This window comes from Dermacentor andersoni, chromosome 10, assembly GCF_023375885.2.
Source record: "Dermacentor andersoni chromosome 10, qqDerAnde1_hic_scaffold, whole genome shotgun sequence".
NCBI lineage: Eukaryota > Metazoa > Arthropoda > Arachnida > Ixodida > Ixodidae > Dermacentor > Dermacentor andersoni.
Genome location: NC_092823.1, coordinates 5,469,540 through 5,496,281, shown reverse-complemented (window position 1 = coordinate 5,496,281; position 26,742 = coordinate 5,469,540). Strand labels below are relative to the sequence as shown.

The following is a 26,742-nucleotide window of genomic DNA, read 5'->3' as shown; positions in this document are numbered from 1 at the left end:
CGTCTTGCTGTGCGCTCGTCTTCTCTAATTACCGGTGTGTAGCACCACTCGTGACAATATGAAAGTATTTACTTTCTGCACACAAGCTGCAAAGCCATAGATGGTGTGACAATGCGTTCAGTGCAGAGTTAAGTGCATTGTGCATTCTGTTGATGAGCAGCCATAAGTAGAAGCACCAAGTCTTTTCTGTCGCTTGTATTCTATTTCATACATAGCAGCCAACGCTGTGGAAACTGCAAATATTGCAATCATAGAGAAGTCTCACTTTGTGTGTTTCTTAGACCAGTTCTTGATCTGCAGCATTTCCCACAAATAACTACTTCATATATTGTAAGTGATACGTGTTGGCACTAGTTTGTGCCAAGTCACATGCTGTTGAACTACAGTATAACAAAATTCTCGATATAACAAAGTATTTACCTTTTTATAACTTCTTGTCGAAAGAATACCATGTATTTGGAATCTCAGTATAACAAAATGTGTTTATACACATTGGAAGAAATACCGAGACAATAAATGGTTAGGGCGCATCTCCTTTTTTAGCGCGGCCGTGGCAGTGCATGGCTGTCAGCGTAACTGAGTGCGTACGCAGTCTGTGCACCCTGTTTCAGCAGTAATCTGCCGGGTGTGCAAAGACTGGGCACGCCGAGACAGTGTGGCATCATATGCGCACTGTCTTCCTGCACATTTAGCACTGGAGGTTGCATAATTTCAAGTTTGGGAAACTTGTTGAAGCAAGAGGCATACAAAGCATTCGCTCCCCAATGCTGGCCTTCTTCTTGATACAGCGTTGTCCCAGTGTGAGCGCTTTACTCCACCTATGACTTATTTGCACAAAAGTTTGAATTTTAAATTAAATTAAATTATGGGGTTTAACATTCCAAAACCACTTTCTGATTATGAGGCACCCTGTAGTGGAGGGCTCCGGAAATTTTGACCACTTGGGTTTTTTTAACGTGCACCTAAATCTAAGTACATGGGTGCTCTCGCATTTCGCCCCCATCGAAATGCGGCCGCGGCGGCCGGGATTCGGTCCCGCGACCTCGTGCTCAGCAGCCTAACAGCATAACCACTGAGCAACCACGGCAGGTAAGTTTGAATTTCAATGTAACGAAATTTTGATATAATGAAGCAAAATGCCAATTTTACCAGCTTTATTATATCAAGGTTTTAACTGTATATTTTATATATTTCTGCTTCCAGCAGGCTACATACTGTATTTTGGTTGCGAGTGCAAGTAACGTGCTGTGGCTGCCAGTCGCAGAAACATGTCACTCCATTCATTTGGTGGTAAATAGGTTGAGATCTGGTTCCTTTCACATATAATATATGTGTTATGTTTCATTATGTAAAAGCACACAATTTAGTTTTACATTCAGTTAGATCGCACACACACATATTATCTTTCATTTCAATGCGCTATATCTTATTGGTCATCGATGCAAGCAGCGACAAAAGTCTTTATTGGGGGCGAGGACTTACGGAGTCGTCATCTGTCGGAAGCGCCTCCCTTGCATCATAGTATGAGGGACCACGCGGCGCGCTCCTCACAGGTTTCGCTTACGGCGCTCAATAAAAACCACGTAGCAGCTCTCCTGAACATTTCTGTGAGTACTCGCAAACGAAGGAAGTTTTTTGCTGTCGAAATAATAATCTTGGGCAAACTGAAAGCATATAATCATTTACAGACACTATCTCTTTGCCGAATACGTACAATGAACGCCACTGCGCGCGGTCGCCATGATGGAGTCTCTTGAACTGGCATCTTGCATGAAAGATAGGCAAATGCTGTGAGCAAACCATGTGAAATATGTTTTTATAGTGGGTTGTCTTTATAACTAAATGGAACATAATAGAATGAATTCTCAATGCAGCAATCGCACGGGTTTGCGGGGACGGACTGCGTGCCTGCAGCCATGTCCGCGCACAATGTTTTGCTTTCGCTGTGAGCGCGTTTTCGCACCATGCCGTGAGCTTTAGGTCGCAGCATATGAGCATTTGACAGCAGACAAGCAACCAGCGTTGCGTGGAAACTATCAGAGCTGTTCAAAAATAATTTCGTTATAACTACGGACTTCGACACCTACCACAGGGCGACTTGGGATGTCCCGTCGCGATGATTGAATGTTTTTATAAGGTCTTGGACATTTAAATACCATTATTTCTGAACTTGCCTCGCACTGTATGTTTATCTGTCTTCTCAGTGAGCAATTACCTGCTGGTTCGTTTATTTAATCCAGTAAATTTCATTGTTTGGTGCTACAGAAGCGTGAGTATGTCATGCCTCTTTTTATGTGCTTCTTGTGGTTCCTTTTCCATTACTGTGACCTTGCCAGTATCTAGCATCAACAAGGTCATAGACCAAAACTTCATGACATTAGCCGTGCAGCACTCGGGCGAGCGTCTGAGTGTGTGCTTTGTGCTACTCAACAAACATCGCAGCCCCGATGCCATATTAGAAATCTTCCTCGCGTCTGTGCTTTCTGCATAACCGAGTTGCAACCGATGGCTGTCTGCCGGTTCTAAGTTTCGCGAGCCAAGCTCCACGCAGCTCAATATCCTGCGGCTACGTGTGAATAAGGCTGACACTGGGCTCCCTTGCGTACGTCCGACACTGCAGCACCGAGCAGTAGCCTACCATGCTGCACGTCTCTAAAGGCAGCCAGTACCTATTATAGTGCTTTCAAGTGTTCTCAAGCAGACACCCAAGGTGGGAGAGCCTTGCCACTTAATCAGAAACGCAGCACAGGTGGGACAGGAAGCAGCCAACATGGCTGCTGTGTCCATGTGATCCGTCATGCCACGTCAGGCCGACGGTGGCGCCAGCTTTTCCAGTGGTGGAGCTCGCCCCCAATAGATCGATTTCATACATCGCCTGCTATGTATGAAACAGAATACAGTTGAACCCACTTAAAGTATTCAAGTATCAAGAAAATCTCATTCTTATAATCAATAATTGTTATAACCGGGTTGCACAAAAATATTAAGAAGGGACATACATCCAAACATTTTAATTAGTTGAACCCACCTATAGCATTTAACAATAAACACTGGTTTAATAATACTTGGATGTAACAATGACCAGCTGCTGCACTGCAAGCTTGTGTGCGTGTTAGAGGGTCTAATAAATCGCTTACTACAATGTTCCATGCCATATTATTGGCTTTAACTCTTTCCGTACCGTGCCCATTGAGCATTGTTAGCCCGCTAATGATTGTTTGAAACGCTGCTTTCGCGACCTTCCACGTCGCTCACGGACACACTGCGCTATTGGACATGAAGGAGGAGAACTACATTTTGTTTTCTAAGCAGTCCACTCTTTCCCCTCAGGCAGTGATTGTTGAACGTGATGCGAAGTTTTCACAATCGGAAAATTGGAAAGCAAAAATGGCCACCCGTTATCGATGGTTAACACATACAAAAGTTAACGGTGTATTGGCTGCTCATTGTTATATCTGATATATTGTTAAAACCAGTATCACTATAAGTGGGTTGGACTGTATAGGGTGCAATGGGAACACATGGATTAAGGGACAATAGTAAGTTTATCATTTTTCATTCGGGTTTGGTTTAGGGCAGAACTGACTTTAAAGGAACACAAATTCAGTTGCTGCTCAAATTTTTTTTTACAGCCAGACTTTTCAGAACTGCTTCATTATTCAGGCTTTTCTGCAGCAGTACTACCCACTTGTAGAACAAATGCGCAATAGCAACTGAAACTACATCCACTCTTATATGATTATTTCATGATTAGGTTAAACTTTATAGGCATTTCTGTTTTGCGTGCGGTGCAGGTCATTATTGTTGCGATTGTTCAGAATGTCTCTGCAGAACAAAGTCCACGAACTTTTTGAATAAGCAGTCAGTACCTTGAGTAATAAAACCATCGTAATATTTTTCACGAAGTTCTTGTGCATTTTTTTACGCTTCAGACTTGGTATTTTCTTACTTTTAAGGTTGGCAGGTTGCTTTTTGGACTCGAATATTGTTTGTGCTGACTGAGCAGTTATAGTGAGGGCACAGAGAATTTCGTCTCCTGCACTCTCGAACCTTGTGGGGCACCCTCCCTGTGCAGTGCCTGGTGAGAATGTGGCGACCCAGCTGCACGGAGCCCAGGTACTACAGGGGGAGATGCGCTCTGCACTTCTGGATGGGGACACCCAGACATACGACATGGAACGGGGCTTCACACGGCACCCCATCGATGGACAGCAGGGAATCCTGGTCCGCCTGGGGGCCCCCTGCATCCTCAACCACCTGCGGCTGCTGCTCTGGGACAAGGACAACCGGGCATACTCTTACTACATTGAGGCAAGAATAATTCTTGTACACTCGCTCAGCTGACGCAGCTGGGACCGGGATTGTGATATTTCAATTACTGTAAAATTTCGATAGATCATGGCTGGTATGTACTTTGGGGTGATAAGAAGTTTTCGTAAAGTCCAGGCCCAAATACCATACTTACATTGTGTTAGATTTCTGGTTAATGTGACTGCTGTGCCGGGCTGTGATGACTGATATGAACAGGCGAGCTGCCACATGGTCACTTGGATACTGATGCGTTGTATGAACAAACAAGCTGCTGGCAAAAAAACAAGCACCTACAGTGCTTTCGAGTTGCTTTGAGGGTACTCTCAGCCACCCCTGTTCATGATCATTATCAGATAGAGTAGCTCTATTGGTTGGGATTGCGAACCAGTTGCCACGACCCGCCATTCTATCGTTGAGTGCACAGCTTAGATAATCCCGACTGGTCATGTTTGCCAGCAATGTCTCAAATGCAGAAGGCAACGAAAAGCTCGAGGTATTGAAAGCACAGAAGGTCATCGCTGACTTTTTGCAACAAATATAAAACAATAGGCAGCAAATATATGTTCATTTTCCTTCTATGCAATTTGCATGTACAGTCCATGGTGTTACAACATGTCTGCATACAACATACTTTTGGATATAACAGACCCTCTCACTTAGGTGGATCTGCCTATATTACAGTCAAATCTTGATAGTACAACGAATCTCAAGGGACGCTAAAATTCATTCGTTTTGAAAAATCTTAATATTGAAAAAGATCTGATTCGCATGCAAAATCGTAAATGCAACAAAAGCAGTCGCCTACATTTGCTGGGAACACATCCGCGAACGCGTTAACATGTAAAAGCACGGAAAGAAGCACTGAGTATTCAGAAATGAATGCACATTTATTTGAAGAAATGGTTCAATCCCCCACACCTTTGCAATGTTGATTTGCTTTTTTCAGCGTCCACTTGAGAAAGAATATCCACCCTTTCTTGTAAAGAGAATTGCCTATGCTTCTTTTTTGTGCTGCTTCCATAGCTCATTGTGAAAGTAGAAATGAATGTCTAATGTTTAAAGCAAGCAAAACGGCCCTCTGACAAACGTGCCGAGCTACCTCGTCGACGGAACAAAGACTTCGAGGGCCGGCCAGGCGCGATTGCAAGTGCAGGCAATGCCAGTAGGGCAAACACGCGTTTAAAAAAGGGCAGGAGCATAGAGAAATATAGGCAGGCATACTGATGAGGATGGTAGTGGCACACACGGAGCATTTGTCGTCGTTTGTGCCGTTGCGAGCAGATTCTTACGTTCGAAATTCATTATTGGGAAGCGTTATTAAAATACGATGACGATGAAATTCGATGCGTTATTCTAAAAAATTTGGTACAGTCGAACCCGGCTATATCGAACTCGCAAAAAGATGCCTATCAGTTCGATACAGAGCATAATTCGATAGAAGCCTGCTAAATAATTGGATGTCATAAAAGCACACACCATTTATAAAATCACTTTATTGATGAAACTAGCTTAGTTTCGCATGAAATAGTCCTGCATTTTCTTCTGCTTGGCCAATTTCGCTGCCTGCGACGCACGCATTTCCCCACATTGTCTAAGGAGTCGGAGCAGCTGAGGCCGCAACCTTCCGCATTTGCACAGAAGCACCGGACTAGTGCGAGCGCACCAATCACTTCAGAGGATGTGGGCAAAGGACTGCCGTTGCTTTCCTCATTGTGCCCATTTTCACTTGTGCTCGGTACGACGTCGGCAATGTAGTCTTCGTTTTTGGGTTCTCCCGTGGTCGCGACACCATCATTTGCACTAACAAACTCGCCCACCATTGATTCGTCAACAGCTTCCGGAAATTCTGACAGCTCGCTCCAAACTTCGGCAACTCCGGCAACGGCTGCGTCGCATTCATCAGAATTTACAGTCATCACCGAGCACGCGGAAGCCGGCATGGCTGAAACAATTTTGGATGAACCACTCATACATGGCTGTGCATACGTGTCGGGCACGACGGGCACCGGGTCGGGAGTTTGGCCACTTTAGCCCTAATCTCCCCTTTATTCTTCAAGATCATGCTGAGAGTGCTCCTCGGAATCTTTCATGCTGGAAGGACATCCCACTTCTCGCTGCGTTTGACTCAATTTATGATTTTGAGCTTCACGACGAAAGGCGAATTCTGCCACTTCATCACAGCAACACTGTGGCCCACAAGGCGCACAAACAATGAACCAGAAAAGCAGCGAGACAACTCAAACTTTCGCCATCTTGCATGACGAGGGCACAAGAGCCTCTGATTGGCTGTCTGAGCATGTGCTGCAGGGTGGGCCAGGATCATTTTTTGCAAGGGGGTGTCGACGGTTTGCCCGAGGCAGCGCGGTCACGGTAGGGAGAGTGGTTGGATGGAGCCACGCTGCCGGGTTTCCTCACCACTGCGAGAGAAAGGCAACTTCTGGGAGCACTGTTCTGCCACTTGACGTTCAATATATCGGGTGTCACTGCTATTTTTGTTCGATGTAAGCATAATTTTTGCTTTATATACTCATTGTTACTTACCATGTCCAGAAATTATTCGATGTATAGAATAATTCGATGTAAACGGGTTCGATATAGTCTGGTTCGACTGTATTCTGAAATTCATTGTAGTGAAAGATTTTTACATTCAACCAATAGGCACTTGGTAGGGGATTTTCGAAAAGTTTGCTAATTTGAAAAAATTGTTAGTGTGAGGTTCGCTCTAACGGCATTTCACTGTATTCCTACAAGTTGTGCTTTTAATGGACATAGCTGTAACAGACTATCGGCTACAACAAACAAAATTTATTATAGGTGATGCATATACTACGTACATACATGGCTGCAATGATGCGTGCGTGAAGCAGTGCACTGCACGCAACTATTTCCGGTCACTTGTGGATATGTGTACATTCACACACTTTCTCTTTAGGAATAAACACACTAGCGGCAAGTGTCCCACAACCATGTGCCGTGCAACGCCATGACAGCTAATGGAGAGTTTTTGGGACGACCACGCTAACGGCTGCGGAACTCTGTTGGCTTGATGCTTAGCAAGTGCCAAGGCAGAGCTCAGCGCACAATGGTCGATAGTGCCGCTAGGCCTTACCCATTACATTTTGAAGGCGTAGCATACACCGCTCCAAAAACAACCGCCAGTGACTGCAAAATGTATCGTTTTGAGACCACTTATTTGTCATCACATCATTTTGCAGAAAAAATTGGCAGTTTTGCAGCGAAGCATCATTGGCGATAGCAAATTAGTGGACAGCTGTATGAGATAAGGATAGTAGCTTTGTCAGCCATATAAACTTGTAAACATTTGCTTACTAACTAAATTGATAAGCATGGTGTCACGCATACACAAGCAAACATGAACACATCTCACTCGACGACCACAGAACCTCGCTGTCAAAACACTCGAGTGAAGAAGCGTGGCAGCAGCAGCGAGCAAATTGACCTTCGTGCTGCCTTTGCTTCATCGTGAACTAAGAGGCGAGACCACAGCGCATACGAAGCTGTCAACAGTTGGCGCACTCTGTCTCCATTGCTGATCGCTTTCAAGATAGGGCCCGCACGGCTATTGGAGTAGAACGCCCCCCACTTCCTGAGCGGCCATTTTTAGCTCACCCTCACAAGCTTTCATTTGCACATACAGCATATGGCATGCGTCAACTATGTTATCACCTGTGGACTATATACAGAACATCATGGCTATGGCGATGCCGACTACCCTGTAAATCTCTTTATCTATTCATTTATTTTAATTTTGATCTTTATAGTTGTTGCAATTGCCTCAGGATTCCAATGATCAAACACTGGACAGCAGTACAGTAAAAGCTCATTAATTTGAATTCCGCGGGGATGCTATGAAAATTCGAATTATACAAAATTCGAACTAATGAAAGTCAGAAAGAAATCGCTCGGTTAATGCGCGTATATAGTCTGACGTGGCGTGAGCACGCGCGCACACGCTACGTCACGACGTGAACAACGTCTATACTTCGAAGCGCTGGCGCAGCCAATGTAACCGGACGCGGCCAGCACGGTTCGACGCGCCCGATGTTGAGATGGTTCTTGCTCCATCCGCGTGTTCGTCGCGCTGACTGGGGCGGAGAAAAAAAAAAATGTCGCAGGCTCGCGCGAGAAGTGAAGCATCGATTGCGATAGAAAATTAGTAGATAGCTATACGAAGTAAGGATAATAGTTTTATCAGACGTATAACCTTGTAAGCATTCGCTTACTAAATAAATTAACAAACTCTGTGTCACGCGCGCACAGGTAAGCATGAACGCATCTCGCTCGACGACCGCGAAAACTCGCTGAAAAACGCTGGAGTGAGGACACGCAGCAGTAGCAGCGAGCGAATTGACATTCGTACAGCTCTTGCTTCAATGCGAACAAAACGTAGAAAGCAGATCGCTTTAAAGATGAGGCCCACGCGGGCGCGCACTTTGGCCACGTCGCAGATCGCTTTCAAGATGCGGCACCCGCATGGTCGCGCCGTAAGCAGCAGCCGCCGAAGATCGTCCTCCCGTCCCTCCCTCGCCTCACCCCCCTGCCTCGCGCGCAACAAGAGAGGGCACGCTCTGCCCCACCTTCCCCTCTTGCACACCCGAGATTGAGCCGCATTCGCCGACTCACCCTCGCACGCTTGTACACAAAGAACACAGCGCGCGGCGACGATGTTATCGTCCTTGACGCTGACCGAAAAAGCAAATCTGCGCGACCCGCGCGGCAACGCCAGCGTGCTCCCGCACACTAGCACTCTCCCCATCCACGATGATGCAGAGTTCGAATTATTGGTGGCGGTGCAGATTTCAGTGTGAATAAGCGGGATGTGTTACATATTGCTTTCAATACATTGTTGGACGGACCGCGGCGACTAATTCGAATTATTCTAAATTTCGAATTAACAAGTAGTGAATTAACGAGCTTTTACTGTATATGTGAAGTTCTGCCATTTCATAACACACTGCGGTCCTAATTTTGTATGGAACAGACCTTGGATCTAACGGACTTATTTTGCTGGATTATTACAGTCCGTTGTATGAGTGTCAACTGAATGTACAAATTTTAGATGATATGCCTATTTTCGCTTCACCGCAAGGTTCATGCATAGCTAACTGTATACAGTGAAACCTCTTTACTAGGTACACTGTATTAATAAAGTTTTCAGATTAACAAACTTTTCAGAAATCCCCTGCTGACTGCTTATAGCTTCAATGTAAAAATATTTCAGTACTATGAACTTTAGAATAACAGCCTTATTCAGATTCAGTGTCATGTTAACAACACCTCAGTACTACGAACTAATATTCTGAAATAGACTTAGCTTTTCATGCATCCTTCATGGCAGGGGCAACAGTAGGCTTGCAGATGAGAAAGCATAGAAAATGGATGCCATGGTGCGTGGTTTTCGCAAAACCCAAGATGGCGCCAAAGGAAAAAAGCATCCCAAGGGGACTTTTTTTTTTTTCTTCTTCTTCTTTAATGGACATCAGGTTTTGCAAGTGCATGCTCCTCCCAGACCAGTGTCACCTAGCAGTGGAGGTGCATCTCTTCTTTTCTTTCCCGCTTCTTTCTGTCACCATACCAGCTATGCGCGTGGAGAAATGTAATCTCCGTACTCACGGAGATGTCACATGGTTGCACTTTCCAGACGGCGACATTTACACATGCTTGCACTTTGGAATAGTTCACAAGCCATATTCTCTAATGATTCGATTTTCGAAGAATTCACTTTGGCGGTGACATCACAATTGGGCAGTCCGCTGACTTAATGAGAAGAGAAAAAACAGAGGCCAATTGGCACGCAGGTTTTTTCTGGAAGTGAGCATCACAAACCAAGCAAAAATATAGCAAATTATGAATGCTTCTTGGTAAATGGAAAATAATTTCTTGATGTTATTGATAAGATTCATGTTCATTATGAAATGGGTGTGTGACATACTAGTGGTAGGTGATTTAGCATATTTTGTTTAGCGCAGATGACCCATTTATGCCACTAGGTGACATGTTGTACCTTAACATGACGTGCAGAAATTACACTGGAGTTGTCTAAGTATGCGTAAGCATACCCCCATATCTAAGTTGGCCCACGTCCAAATTTCAAGTTGGCCCATGTCCAAATTTCAAGTCAGCCATGCCCCAAATTTAAGTTGGCCCAACCCTAAATTTAGTTGGCCCACCTCGAAATTTTAAGTTAGCCAATCCCCAAAATTCGGTTGGCCTACTCCTACTGTAAGCTTCTTCGTGCATTTTCTATGTAGCCCTATATATCCCTATCGGTATTCTCTCTCATCAAATTTATTTTGAGGGGTTTAAATTGTTCCTTATTACTTATAAACCACCAATAATCTACATTTACACTATTATACCAGTTGAATGTCTTGACGTCTCAAATGATGTATTTTTTGTACAGAACTAACACAGGCACCACAGGTATCACGATCACTGCCATTTTGCCCTGAACGCTGGTCTCGCCCGTGCGCACGGCACCTCGGCGCCTTTGGATCAAACCGAAGCACCTCGCGCCACTTTGCGTCTTGGCAGACAATGTATTCGGTTTCTGCATGATTGACATGTGCCTGACGCCTTCGTAATATGCGTGCGCGTGCCGAGGTGATGGCGTCACCCATGCAGCGGCTAATCGCCGCTTCCAAAGTGAATTCTTCGGAAACCGAAGTGTTACAGAATACGGCTCCAGATGTCCACCTCGAGCGAGACAGTTTCGGGGTCCACGGCAAATTCAGTCGCCGACCGTTTATTCGGACCTCACGGGGACTGCGGAAATGTCCGAATAAACAGGCGTCCGAAAAAGCAGATTAAGAAAAAAAAATGAAATCCTTTATTTCCACGCACTTATTCGGGCTTGGCAGTAGGCTTGAAGAAATCGTGAATGCGCCGTTGCACACTGTTCCGTTTACGCACAATCAGATAAGCCTGAATCTCTGTGAGGGTCATACGGTCACTATAGGCGGCTGAAAGCAGTCACTGCTTGTACATGCTCCGCATGCTGTGGCAGCATAGGACATGGTGCGTCGTCTTCCAACTCAGAGTCATCATCTGGCGGTGCAGCAGAAAACTGACTAACGATCTCACCGTCATCGAGTTCTGTGCATGTCAGTACAGCAGTTTCAGCACCTGTGAAACTGTCAAATGAGACTGTGTCCGGAATCGCAATGCAACCACTGCGTAGGTCTTGGCAGAACGTTTTCCACGTCAGTAGGGAGCACTCGGAAGGCGACAAATCTTAGGCCTCCTGGCACCTACTTGCCGGCATTCCCCAGCGCAATCTGCGCGGGCACTGTCGGCGCCATTAGACACTTGACGCGATGTTTCCGTATGCCGCGCTGGATCACCTAAACCTCGACACAGCGCACAAAGCAAGCACCACCGTGCCGACACCAGTCGCACAAACGAAAAACGTGGCCTGCTCGCAGCGTCGTGCGTGAAGAAACAAATCAGCTGCTGGATTGTCTTGACATGGCTTACTAAGCTGAAACTGGAACTGCTGTAGAGCCACTCTATCGAACCAGGCAGAAATGATGATGATGAGCGGGATTTCCAGTAGCGCCACTTCGTGGGGCAGCAAGGAGGCTCCGTTCAACACAAAAATGGCGTTCACCAAGTCGAACCATGCACCGGTCAGAGTCGGTGTATGGTGCTCTCGATCAAGTTGGCTCAAGGAGTGTCCGAAAAATCCGACGAGAGGTTGCAAGGTGTCCGAACTTTTGGCAGTTGTTAATGGTATATGGGGAGAATGGCGGTGCCGCGAAGCTGACCAAATAATTTGGCATGTCCGAATTTTTGGAGCCCGGAAAATCAGTCGGCAACTGTACAGTGAAACCTCGTTAAACCGTATTGGCCAGAGCTTGGAAAAAGTATGTACTAAACGGTAGTACTGTTTAACCGAAATAGCATGAGATCGCCCATTTATTGTCGAAAACAGAACTCGGAGAGAGTGCGATGAAAGGGGAAAAAACATGCAGTATTTATTCACTTTGCGTGACAAAAGTGTTATTTTTGTTTGATGCCGCGACGGCCTATCACGACGACAGCGGCCTCAAACTTACTGAAGCTGCGTGCCAGCTTTTCAGCCAGCCCTCTCTTCTCGGCAAACACTCGCATGGCAGATTCCTCGTTGGCATTACGTATTCTCCGTGCACGCGCACAGTAGTGCTGCAGAAGTCCCGGGGCACCTTTTTCATTGCCGGGTGCCGTAGTTTGGAATACTTTTTGTTTGGAATAGAGTTACATTATCGCGACCCTGTTCTTGTCGCGACAATTGCATTCATGAAGCTGACGTAGCACGCAGCTTCTGCCGCTGTCGGCCCTGAATTGCCCGTGCTGTCACTTTCCGTGTCGTCCTCGTCACTGTCGCTAGTCGACACTTCGGCAACAACAGAGGCAACGATTGCGAAAAGTGGAACCTCGTAGCCGACATCTCTTCGCTGCCGCAGCAGCGCTGCCGAGCAACTTCTTCGCATTCCAAATGCCACACACCGTAGTCAACAGCAGATCCCTGTCGTGTGCTGGCGCCGACTTCTTCGTGTCATGTTCGATAGCACAATGTCTAATTTTTCTTCTATGCTGAGCACCCGGCGTCTTTTTTATCCGAGCTTTGGCATAACGCGAGTCCTTGCTAGCACGGTGCCACAACGCTCTCTGGCACGGCGTCGAAGTGATGTTGATGTTGATGTGGCTTCAAGCGCAAATGCCTAGGGTGCTTGCAGGCCGTTGTTTCAATCTCTGAGGCTTGTTGTTCTGCTGGGCCGCCTGATAAAGACGATGCACCGCCATGTTTGCACGACGAAAAGTGGAACCGCTACGTTTTAACCAATGCGTATGCAATAAGCTAGTACGGTTTATATGGATATAAACCACATTATGTTCAATGGCCGCTGAGTCGGGGATTTGACTTTACTAGTTTTAAAACGAAACTACTGTTTAAGCGGGTACAGTTTAATGAGGTCCTACTGTAATGTGAAAAACAAACAAACAAAAAGTAACATAACACACTTATAGGCAACATGGAGCTTGTTTTTCTGTCGGTGGTTTTCTTGGCCTCAGCATCCCTTTTGCCTGTGCCACTCTATATACAGTGGTGTGTGGCGGCGGAATCTGGAAAATAGCAACAGCACGGGCTTTGAGCCAGCTGCGGCATTTTCGTGGATAGCTCCTATGATGAGAACCGATAAGCTGATGGGTTGAGGTGCGAAATGCTTTCTTTCAGAATAATGAACAATTTGCTGCAGTCCCCTGAAGTTGTTATATCGAGACTTCATTGTACTCAGTTTCACAAGTAGCAGGCAACGCTTCAAGGCTACAAGTACTTCTCTCACTCCAGGCAATCAAATAAAATATATAGTGTACCATACATTAAAGAAAGGTATAGGTATATGTCACATAATTTTATGTCACATTAGGTCTCGTAGTTTTATGTTTGAAAATACGACATAATTATTATACAAAAGGCATGACAAATGCGAAGATATTAGATGCGAGGCTGTAGTGAAGCGCTTGGGCCTGCAACCAAACCATAGTACTATGTTGCATACTGGAAGCAAAAGTGCACAAGATTATATGTGTGTTGATGTAACAACCTGTTCTCGAGTTGTATTATGTGACCTACCTAGTTATTACAACAAAATTGTGCGGATGAAACACAGCTGCACTGCAAAACACGTAAACTGGCCTATGACTGCTACTTGCATAGCTTCTGAAGCATCATCTGCAAAGTATGAAATGTAGCACCAGTAGGAGTTGAGCAACACATGATGCAAGTTCTCGACAAGGGCCTTGTGTCTTTTTGCGTTGTAGTTGTCAAGAAGTTATTTGGACTAGGCGAAGAGTGCCTGAAGTTCCAAATAAGTGCGAGTGCAAAAAAGTGGATTCACTACGATAGAAATATCGGCATACTGCAGCGTTCCGGAAATGATTGCCAATGGGCTGCTTTACAAATAATGCTTTTACGCAGTCAATTCTGAATGTGGTCACTGTCATGGTGTTGCTATAAGCGCGCATCCACACAGAATACCGTAGAACAAAAGCTGCGAGGCTTAAAATAAAAATAAAAAAAGCTTCCAGAAAAACACTCTTCCTATGTCAACTTTCATGCAACTCTTGTTCTAGGGTAGAAAGAGAATAAGGGTTAGTCTTACTGAATTTCTTGAATCGCACAGAAGCCATTCATACCTTGTTTAGTAAAATCGAAAGTTAAGTAAACTTGCCTAAGACATGATCCAAATGAGACAAACGAAAATAGACATACAGTTGAACCTTGATATTATCAGCAGCAGCAGCCAGTTCTATGTCCACTGCAGGATGATGGCCTCTCCCTGCGATTTCAAATTACCCCTGTTGTGTGCCAATCGATTCCAACGAGCGCTCGTCAATTTCCTAATTTCATCGATCCACCTAGTCTTCTGTCGTCCTCTACTGCGCTTCCCTTCTCTTGGTACCCATTCTGTAACCCTAATTATCCAACGGTTATCTAACCGGTGCATTACATGACCTGCCCAGCTCCATTTTTTCCTCTTGATGTCAATGAGAATATTGTCTATACCCGTTCGCTCTCTGATCCAAACCACTCCCTTTCTGTCTCTTAACGTTATGCCTAGCAATCTTCGTTCCATCGCTCTTTGCGCTGTCCTTAACTTGTTCTCAAGCTTCTTTGTCAGTCTCCAAATCTCTGCTCCATATGTCAGCCCTATTAAAATGCACTGATTGTACACCTTCCTTTTCAATGATAATGGTAAGCTTCCAGTCAGCAGCTGGCAGTCTGCCATATTTGATGCAACCCATTTTTATTCTTCTGTGAATTTCCTTCTCATGATCAGGGTTCCCTGTGATTAATTGACCTGGGTAAACGTACTCCTTCACAGACTCTAGAGGCCGATTGGCGATCCTGAAATCTTGTTCCCTTGCCCGGCTATTTATCATTGTCTTTGTCTTCTGCATATTAATCTTCAACCCCACTCTTACACTCTCTCTGTTAAGGTCCTCAATCATTTGTTGTAACTCGTTTCCATTGTTGCTGAATAGAACAGTGTCATTGCAAACCGAAGGTTGCTGAAATATTTGCCATCAATCTTTACTCCTAAGCCTTACCAGTTTAATAGCTTGAATACTTCTAAGCACGCTGTGAATAGCATTGGAGAGATTGTGTCGCCCTGTCTGACCCCTTTCTTTGTAGGTATCTTCCTGCTTTTCTTGTGTAGAATTAAGGTAGCTGTAGAACCTCTGTAGATATTTTCCAAGGTATTTACGTAAGCATTCTGTGCTCCTTGATTACGTAATGCCGCTATGACTGCTCTATCTATACTGAATCAAATGCCTTTTCGTAATGTATGAAAGCCATATAGAGAGGCTTATTACACTCTGTGGATTTCTCGATAACCTGATTAATGACACGGATGTGATCTATTGTAAGATATCCCTTTCTGAAGCCAGCCTGTTTCCTTGGTTGACTAAAGTCCAGTGTTGCCCTCATTCTATTGGAGATTATTTTGGCAAATATTTTATATAATACTGGGAGTAAGCTGATGGGCCTACAATTTTTCAATTCTTTACCGTCTCCCTTTTTTGTGGATTAGTATAATGTTTGCATTCTTCCAGTTTTCTGGGACCCTTGCAGCCAATAGATACTTCATATAATGAGCCGCTAGTTTTCCAAGCATTATGTCTCCTCCATCTTTGATTAAATCAACTGTTATTCTATCTTCTCTTGCCGCTCTTCCTCGTTTTATGTCTTGCAAGGCCCTTTTGACCTCATCGCTAGTTATAGGAGTTTCTGTATCCTCTTCATTACTGTTTCTAATTGAGGTATCCAGACTCCTCTGGGTACTGTACAGTTCAATATAGAATTCTTCTGCTGCTTTTACTATATCTTCGAGATTGCTGATGGTATTACCCTGTTTATCTTTCAGTGCATACACCTTGGTTTGTCTATGCCAAGTTTCTCACTGATTTCAGGCTGCTTCCATTTTTCATGGCTTCTTCAGTCTTTCTCACGTTATAGTTTCGATTATCACTTATTTTCACCTTGTTGATCAGTTTTGACAGTTCCACGAATTCTATCTATATCTTGATTTGGACACTTTCATTTTTTGTCGTTTCTTTATTAGGTCCTTTATTACTTGGGAGAGCTTGCCTATTGGTTGCTTTGGTGCCTTGCCTCCCACTTCAATTGCTGCCTCTGAAGCCAACCTAGTTACGGTTTCATTCATTAGCTCCATGTCATCATCATCATCATCATCGAAATTCTAAGGCTGCATATTTGTTTGCAAGAACCAGCCTGAATTTGTCTACTTTTACCCTTACTGCCTCTAGATTTACCTGTTTCTTATTGAACAATTTTGCTCTTTCTCTCTTCAAATTGAGGTGAATCCTAGCCCTCGCTAACCTATGATCACTGCACTTTACCCTACCTATCACTTCTACATCCTGCACTATGCTGGGATCAGCAGAAAGTATGAAGTCAATTTCATTTCTTGTTTCACCATTAGGGCTTTTCTAGGTCCACTTTCTGTTGCTACGCTTCCTGAAAAAGGTGTTCATTATTCGAAGCTTATTCCTTTCTGTGAATTCTACCAGCCATCTCTCCTCTAGCGTTCCTAGAATCGACGCCGTAGTTGCCAATTGCTTGTTCACCAGCCTGCTTTTTCCCCACTTTAGCATTGAAGTCGCCCATAACTACAGTATATTGAGTTTGCACTTTTCTTATCATTAATTCAACATCTTCATAAAACTGATCTACTTCCTCATCATCGGGACTGGATGTTGGAGTGTAGGCTTGTGCTACCTTTAATCTATACCTTTTATTAGGTTTGATTACGACTACAGCTACCCTCTCATTAATGCAAGTGCAATCTCAAGTTTCTCAAGTTTAATCTCAAGTTATCTCAAGTTTCGGAGACGTGTTGAAGCGAGAAGCAGACGGAGTGTTCGCTCCTAGCTGCCGGTGCGTTTCAAGATAGCATTGTCCCTGTGTGGGCAACACTATCGGCCAGAGGGGTGGAGTGGACGCGAAAGCGTGGCCGGCTTCAGTTCGTACAGCCAATATGAAGGTATCATTAACATGGCATGAGACGGTATCTTTCGTTGCCAACTCAAGTTCGATAAATTCCTTTTTTTTTTTTCATTCAAATTGTGCTTTCTCTGGTTGCCTGTTAATTCAGAAAATTTTGCAAGCTCTCTGGTGTAAAAAAAATCCACCGGCGACTGGATTTATTTGCATAAAAGGTGGAATTTCACTGTAATGAAATTTGCAAATTGCTGATTTTACTGTCTGTTGTGTTGAGGTTTAACTCTACAGTAACGCCTCGTTATAATGAAGTTGAAGGGGGAGGGAAAAATTACTTTGTTATATCCATTACTTTACTATGTCTACTGTTCACGTACTGTAATAGTTTCACAGGTATAAAACTATTTACACAGTGTACTTACAGGGTGCCTATGACAGCAGCCGAGGATCCCGAGAGGCTGTTGCCACTTCGTCGTCTTCAACGGCGACGACCTTGTTCACTTTTGCCACCGTAACACGACCCCCAGTAGAAAAAGCACCGTCCCGGTGCTTCAGACGGGGCCGTTGGTGAAGGCATAGTAAGGCTTAAGCCGAGAGACATATGCGACATCAGGTGATGTAGAACCGGGTGGCATGACAGAGGTCTCGGGGATTATCTCGTAAGTGACATTGGTCACTTGATGTAGAACACGGTAAGGGCCTCTGTAGCATGGAAGGAGTTTTTCGGAGAGCCCCACTCAGTGGCAAGGGGACCAGAGTAGTACGAAAGAGCCTGGTGAAAAATATGTATCACGATGGCGGCGATTGTAAGCATGCCGTTGAGATTCTTGCGATGCCAACAGACGAGTACGGGCAAGCTGGCGCGCATGGTCAGCGTGGGCGATGGCGTCGCGGGCATGCTCGGTCCTCGAATCCTGTGTCAAGGGGAGGGAAGTGTCCAATGGTAATACGGGGTCACGACCGAAGAGTAAGTAAAACGGGCAATACCCAGCAGTATCGTGGCGTGATGAATTACAGGTGAACAGGACATTAGGGAGGGCCACATCCCAGTCCTTGTGGTCGGATGAAACGTACTTTGATAACATGTCAGTAATGGTCTGATTAAGTCGCTCAGTAAGGCCGTTGGTCTGGGGATGATAGGAGGATTTTGCGGCGAATCCGACATTGCAGCACCACCTCGAGGTGCCGCATTGCCTAGTTTTCCTGCTGGGACGGTCCTGGGTAGGTCGGCGACGGCGAGCAATGAAGTGTGAGTACGTGGTTGGCGACATTGTGGCGACAGCGAGTGAGCGTAGCGGCGAGTCGAGGTAGTGGCGTCGGAAGCATCGTAGAAGTGACGGGGTGAGGAACTTCGGGGCGAACTTGAATTTCTGAACGTGTTTCGAGGAGGGGACGGCCAACAGCTGCAGCAGTGATGGGAAACGTGACCGATTCAGCCGCAGCAGAAACAGATCGGCCTGTCGTCAGGTGTACGCCAGTCCGAGGGATTCCTGTTAGTGTAGGGATAACGGACACTGTGAGGTGGACTATGATAGTACTGAGCCATAGGAGCAGGGTGGGTGTCAGGGCGACTCAACGAGCAGGCGTCGGGAAGACCCATATTAGCGATTTCCTGGCGAACGACGGACGGGATCAGCGATATCGTCTCAGCAGTGTTGTTCCAAGACGTCTGTTGAAGCGAGGCAGGAAACGCTGCTTCGAGTTCACGGCGTACAATTCGGGTCACGTTTTCACTTGGCGAGCTAGATTGGTCGGTGGGGTCGGTACAGGAAGAGGTCGCTGCAGTATTTGGAAGCTGTGTAAAATTGCTGTATATACGGCGACTCTTCGCCTGCTCGAAACGGCGGCATTCCTTCATGATGGCGTCGACAGTCGATAAGCTTCTGAAGACCAGAAGGTTGAATGCGTTGTCCGCAATGCCTTTGATAATGTGTTAAACCTTGTCCGCTTCTGGCATGGACGTGTCGATTTTATTACAGAGGGCTAGGACGTCCTGAATGTAGGAGACATACGACTCGGTAGCAGTTTGGGCATGCGTGGCGAGTTGTTGCTTGGCAGCTAGTTGTCGACCAGTCGGATTACCAAAAACATCGGACAGCTTTTCTTTAAACAAGTCTCAGCTGGTTAGATCTTCCTTGTGTGTGTAAAACCACGTTCGCAGTGTTCCGTTGAGGTAGAACACGACATTGACCAGCATTATGGTCGGATCCCACCTGCTCACCTTGCTGACGCGCTCATACATCTGCAACGATTCTTCCACGTCAACACCATCGAGGCCGGTGAACTTGCCGGGGTCTTGTGGCTGAGGTAGAGCAACGTAGTGGGTAAGTGTAGTTGGCATTGCTGCTGCAGATGCGGCGCCTTCCACTGGAAGCATGGTCGCAGGCTGGGTGAGACGTCCGCTGCGGAGCTCCGTGGCGAAGACGCGTGCCACGCACGTCCACCGAAATGTCACGGGTATAAAACTATTTACACAGTGTGTTTACAGGGTGTACATAGACAGCAGCCGAGGATCCCGAGAGGCTGTTGCCACTTCGTCGTCTTCAACGTCGACGACCTTGTTCTCTTCTTCCACCGTAACAATATCAATCTTTATGGGGATTTTAGAGGGAATTTCACTTACTTCATTATTTCCATTATTTCATAATATCCAGCTTCGTTATAACGTGTTTGATTATATTCACGAGTTTTCAGCTCCTTAGAAGAATAAATATTTTTGGTCTCCCAACTTACCCCTTAAATGCAGGACGCGTTCCCATGTAAGAATGACTATACATGAAAAGGGTGTAGATGTGGGGTCACAGAAGATGCAGAATCATTGGGATGCCCTGTTTCTCCATGTGCATATCTGTCAACAGCCATAATATTATTGTCGAATGCCCATTATTTAGAGCTTGTTTATGATTGTGGTGTTGACACCAGTAGTTCGATTTTTCATTTGCACTTGGTTTTGGGCAGAAGTTATTCTAAAAGAATATAGATACAGTCGCTGACCGATTTGTCGCAGCCCAAATTTTAGGATTTGTCAATTATATTGACTTACCCATGCAGCCCAGGAACAGGTTTAAGCCTCTATTTTGCAGAACGTCAGCAATACCTTCCACCATGAGTGTAACACGGGCAACTGAGGTTTGGTGTGAAGGTGAACTCCGTTAAAGTGGGGAGAGGCTTTTACGTCACCCCACCACAGCAACTCAAGCCACAGCACGCACATTGCTCCAAATATTAAAAAAAAAAACAGCACAAGCTGGTTCTTCCCAGTTGGGAAAGGAATTTTATGGATTGCTTCTGCATTAACCCCTTTAGGGCCATTTTTTTATTCCTCGGAAGGCAGCACCTTAATGGCTTATTTTCTAATGGCCTGAAACTCTTCAAAAACATGTTTAAGAAGTACAGAGATTTCTGAAAACGTTCTATGGCTTAGAGCAAGTTTTTTTACTATATTAAGCCACTCACTTCATTCTTTGGAATTTTGTGGAAAAGATTGCCTAGAGTGTTGCATTCCTCCATTGATGGTGTGCAGACTAGTACAAGTACCAGCAGTATGATTGAACCCTAAACACGCTAATATGAGCTGTGCCTTCTCGCACCACCTACACCAGATCCTGCCCATCTCAGGTATCGGACAATGCAATGGCGTGTCCATATTGGGGTCACTAGCTGGTATCTAGTGTGAAAAATTTCATAAAAGCACATATGAGGAAACAGCGACTGCCATCTATGCTGCGAAAGGGCAAAAAAAAGAACTTTCGGTGGCCTCTTTTTGTCGTAAGCCATTCGGAAAGTGGTGAAATACCCATGACGAGGTGAACTCGTAATAAGCGACAACGTGGCTAACACACGTGTCGGGCTGAGGTCAAAAGCCCTTCAGAGGTTAATAGTTGCCACCCTGGTGCCCACAGGTGTCGGTGGACCAGCAGGACTGGGTGCGCGTGGTGGACCACTCTCACTTCCTGTGCCGCTCCTGGCAGAGGCTGTACTTCAAGCCCCGAGTCGTCCAGTACATCCACATTGTGGTGCGTACAGAGAGGGTGACATTGTCAGCCAGCATGAGGACTTGCCTTGTGGCTGTGGAGATTCTTGCAAAATATTAGCTACAGAGAAGTCTGACACCATTGTGTGTGCGAGTTTCTAAATGGGTGCTGTGCCAGCAGGAGAGCGCTGGGATGCGGGTGCGCGAAACTTGTCTTGATATTGGCTTGGCTCAGAACATAGTTATTTGAATTGAATTGAATCTTCATTATCATGTCTTGCATATGAACGATGAAAGGAATAAAAGTTGCACAAAAGCAGCTTGACTAGCTCCCACTACCTACAAAAGAGCCGCAAAGCAGTGACATCTAATACTAAACATAAGATATCAAACATGAGATCGGATAATTATTACAACAATAATTCTGAGTTATTGCAAAACAAAGTTTAACAGGATACAATAGTTTTTGCTTAACCATTAAAAAAAATAGAAGGTAAAATATACACGCATGTTGAACAGACATAGAATTGGATTACTGTTATACAATTGGATAAATGTCACTTATAATGAATGGCTGCTATGAATTAGCACTAAGGTTATAAAAACAATGCCATAACGTCTGTCGGAAGTCATATTTTCTGTGTTCACATCAATGCCAATAAGATAATTTAACATCTTTGGAATAACATTGCATAGCATCTGGTCACAATAATAAAGCACTAATAAAGCTTTCTTAGAATGAAATCATTTTATAGAGTATTTGTTTGCCTGTAATACATATCTTGCTTTTGTCTGGTCACACTTAATAAAAAGCAAGCGAAGGAAACAAAAGCACATAATTGAACCTGATTGACTGCGCTCTCCAGCTGGGACTGCAGCGCCCGTCATGAAAAGGGCAAATGGGTCTTTCCACGGTGCATAGCAATCAGTCAATCATGTCCACTTAGCAGACATGATTGTTAGCGTGCATTTTATGCACTGTGCTTGTCAGCTCAAAATGGTCATGCCTGGTGAGGGACCCTTTAAAACAATTGTTGTGACATAAAACATGTACATGTGGCAGTTCATACGTACTGTAAAACCTCATTAATTGGAAGTCTGCTGGATTGTAAAACTGAAGCAAAACTGCGAGTCGGCCTAGTTGGAACAGATTCATTATTTAAAAACGTTTTGTGCGCAAACAAACAGGGACAAAGAAGTGGAGCAACACAAGGACGAGCGCATTCTAACAACTGGTTTTATTTTGGAGGAACTTCCTGCTTAAATACCCACAGATCTACACGATCTAGTCAAACAGAGCACGCCTATAGCTCATATAACACTTGAGATAAATTGCCATGGACCAAAGCCACCCGGTCAACATAAAAAACATCAAGGCGCATGTTACAAGCACTTACGATGAAAATATGTTAAAGATGTGATGACAACAGCGAATTTTCTTTATCCAGCAATGAAACAGAAGGATGGCTGATGCATTTTTCCTTTTGTTTTTCAATCCAGTATGCTTCCACCATTTCTCTCGCGGTTTGATTCCGATGCCTGTACAAAATTTCGGTGCTACTAAACTAAGACACGGTGAGCAATCGTGTTCTTGACAATGCATAGCCAAATGCATACCAGGGCGACCTTTCAGACTAGATAAGTGTTCCCTTAGTCTCGTGTTGAAGCATCTCGAAGTCTGCCCTACGTATACATGACCACATGTCATAGGAATCTGATAAACAACGTTTTTCACGCAATCAACAAATTGGTTCTTACGCGGATGTCTAACGCTGCATTCATTCTTTGCATCATCATTTCTTTCGAACTTATTTTTAACCTTAGAACACACACTACCTATTTTGTTTTTTGCCGAAAACACCACTTTTACTTCGTAACTCCCAGCCACCTTCTTAAGTCTATGTGAAAGGTCGTGAACATACGGAATCACTGTAACCTTGGAATCCAAATCCTTCTGCCTTTGATTCTTTTTGCATTGTCCTTTATCCTGTTTAAGTTTTTTCATTAGTCTGTCGCATGACGCCAGCATCACAGGGAGCGGGTACCCAGCGGGTACCCAGGATTGTGAAAATTTTCAGATTACAAATCGAATTTTTGAATTATCCAAAAAGGAGAAAAGGCTAGGAAAAAAAGAGCACATTTATGTCACATCTGTTTCACATTTATTTTCTGTGTAGCCGAACGACATGAAGTAAGCGTTAATTAATTAATTTATTTCACATACCCTCAAGCGTCATGGCATTATAGAGGAGAGTGGGGTACATGCAAAAACAATAACAATGATTATTACAATTTTATATGATGCAAGTGACATGTGCAGTGGATGTCATCATTAAGAAATCAAACAAGAATACTATGACATTCAAATGATATAAGCCTAGCAACATCTGAACTGGATAAAAGGAAAATATGACGCGACAGCGCTTGCGCAAATACAGCGCATGTGGCCACATGCATGGTCACAGTTGAAAAAAAGAAAACAAGGTTCGGCGGAAAAATGCACTGTCTTCGATTGACACGATATCATCAGGAAGGTGGTTCCAGTCTTTCGTTGTATGTGGAATAAATTAATATAAAAACCTGCTTGTGTGACAAAAAGTTCCTCTTACTTTATGATGGTGATCAACTCGAGGTAACGGATAAGTAGATGCTAGAATGAGCTCACTGCTAAGGATATGATGATGAAATACTTTATGAAATAGGCATAAGCGAAAAGCCTTTCCGCGCAGTGATAAAGATGGTAGACACAAGTTGCTTTTCATTAAAGTTATGCTAAAAGTATGATCGTAGTTTGAATGAATGAAACGAGTGAAATTATTCTGAACCATTTCAAGCGAATAAATAAGAGTAGCATCGTATGGGTCTGAAATAGCAGCAGCGTATTCTAACTTAGATCGAACTAGTGTTTTATAGGATAGTAGTTTCATTGATGAAGGGGATTTGCTTAAGTTTCGCCACATATAGCCTAACATGTGATTTGCATTATTAATTATGGAGTCGATTTGACATTTCCAGGATAAGTCAGATGACATAGTTACACCTAAATAACGGTAGCATGAAACTTGTTATAGCTGGAAGTGGTTATGCATATATGCAGGCACACACACGTCGCGTCTTGTAACAGTCAGCTTGCATTTCTTGGGGTTTAGTTTCATGAGCCAGCTTTTACACCAAGCGGTGATGTTATTTAGGTCAGTGTGTAGAATTTCTTGGTCCTTATCATCACGGATCTCACGATACAGGACACAGTCATCGGCATATAGGTAAACTGAAGATGACACACAATCGAGCAAGTCGTTAATGTATATTAGAAAAAGTAATGGACCTAAAACAGAGCCCTGCAGAACTCTTGGTGCTACATTAATTAAGGGTGAATCATGACCGTTGACAGAAACATACTGTCGGCGATTGATTAGGAAGTATTCAAGCCAAGTAAGTACATTATGGTCAAGGTTTAAAGAGGAAAGTTTCTGCATAAGCAGCACATGAGTAACCTTATCAAAAGCCTTCGAGAAGTCTAGAAAGGCGCAATCGATTCTGAACTTCTTGTCTAGTATAGAGTGCAAGCACTGAGTGAAAAGAAGTAATTGAGTTTGACAAGAAAACGAACACCTGAAGCCGAGTTGTGATGACGTAAAGAAAGAATTTGATTCCAAAAAGTTAAGCATGACTGTACAGTACGGGCTCCATCAGTTTGCAAGGGATACTTGTTAGCGAAATGAGCAGATAATTTAATGGAGAATGTTTTTTGCCTGATTTATGAACAGGAACCACCTTCCTAATCTTCCAATCAAAAGGAAGGATAACATGATCAAGCAACTGCTGGAAGAATTTAGGCAAAAACAAAGATGAGTAATGTTTAGTCTGTTTTAGAAATTTAGAGTTGATACTGTCAGTTCCACAAGACGAAAAAAGCTTTAGCAAGTCGATGAAATGTACTATTCCAGAGTGCTTGAACGTGATAGGGGACATCAAAGGACAATCATGCTGTGACATATACTTAACACAATCAACTCCACATGAAGAAAAATTGTCTAAAAAAACGTTGTTAAACACGGTGGCGCATTGTTCAGATGGTATAAGTTCATTTTCAGAATTATTAAGAGAAATAACACTGGTTTCCGTCACATTTATACTGCTGCAAGATGCTTTAGGATTGCTTAATAAGAGGGCTGGGAGAATGTTTACTAGTAGAGTAATAATCATTGTCATGACAGAGCACTACGCGGTACTCTGCTTCAACCTTGTGATATGCTTCCCAGTGATTTCCTGTTCTTCGTAACATTGCTGAATGAAATGAATGCTTTTTTTAAGCCATGTTTCCGTTAACACGATTAAATCAGCATCGCACGAGAATATACCGTATTTACTCAAATCTAGGCCGGTCCCGATTCTAAGCCGACCCCCGAATGTCCGAAGTCCGAAAAACTCAAGAAACTTACCTCGAATGTAAGCTGAACAAAAAGCGAGGACAGCGTTCACAAACTGAAAACAGCATTTATTTAATATGAACACGCCGAGCTCACTCTAGGTCATCATCACTGCTAGCCTCATACGCATGCTCGTAGGATGCCCGTAAGCTCGCATCCGCGCGTCTATGCATGCGCAGTGCGGCACGGCTCGTACGTGTTGAAACGTGGCGCAATCACGGTGAACAGCTCCTCTCTGTTAGCGCGTGCTTATCTTCCTTATTGCTGTCATCTCTTCGTTGCAGCACACGCAAAAAGCACCTCCCTTTGTCCCCTCCAATGACGGACATTTTTCTCATCGATGCCGAAGTCTCGCCCGGCTTGAATGTTTGACGATACCTTTGCGGCTAGCACAACTTCTCATATGAAAGCAACACTATTGTGGCATCGCCTGTCTAGTGCCATTACGATAATGCGACGTCGCTTGTGTACTTGAGTTTGCCACTGCAGTGACAAGTAGCAGCTGCAGTGTTGATTTTTCTAGATGGCGTTAGCTATGCACCATATTTATCATTTTCAATTACAAACTGGCACGTTTTTAAAAATTCTCGAATCTAAGCCGACCCTAGAGTTTGGCATATGATTATTTGAAAAAAGCTATCGGCCTAGATTTGAATAAATATGGTAGTAATGTCAAGTTCATCACGATGTTTCATGATTCTCCTAGCATTAGTAAGTAAAACCAGAACTGATAAACATGAACAGGACAAGCCACCACTTCCACTCGTCAATTGTTATTTCGGTGTGCGCTTGGGATAATGTTTTTGCGAATCGCCATGGTGTGAGTGAGCGCGTGTGTTAGAGGCAGGTCCATTGGCAAGGGCATTATTGGCTCTTGGCATTATTGGCATTATCACTGCTGTTGTTTAAAGCAGGATTGCGACTTCGTTCCCACATGCTACTGCTACTGCGATCGTACATATAGCAAGTGTCATTGAGAAACAGATCGAAGGAGGTAA

At 44.3% G+C, this 26,742-nt stretch overlaps 1 protein-coding gene across 1 annotated transcript in view; it reads left to right on the top strand.

Moving 5' to 3' along the window:
• The window catches only part of LOC126519722 (BTB/POZ domain-containing protein 9-like), a 199,750-nt gene that overhangs the window by 102,597 nt on the left and 70,411 nt on the right, over positions 1 to 26,742 (top strand). Inside the window, exons 7-8 of the mRNA XM_055065337.2 lie at positions 4,076 to 4,311; positions 21,244 to 21,357. Of these exons, the coding sequence (XP_054921312.1) occupies positions 4,076 to 4,311; positions 21,244 to 21,357 (350 nt within the window). The remainder of the gene's footprint in view (positions 1 to 4,075; positions 4,312 to 21,243; positions 21,358 to 26,742) is intronic.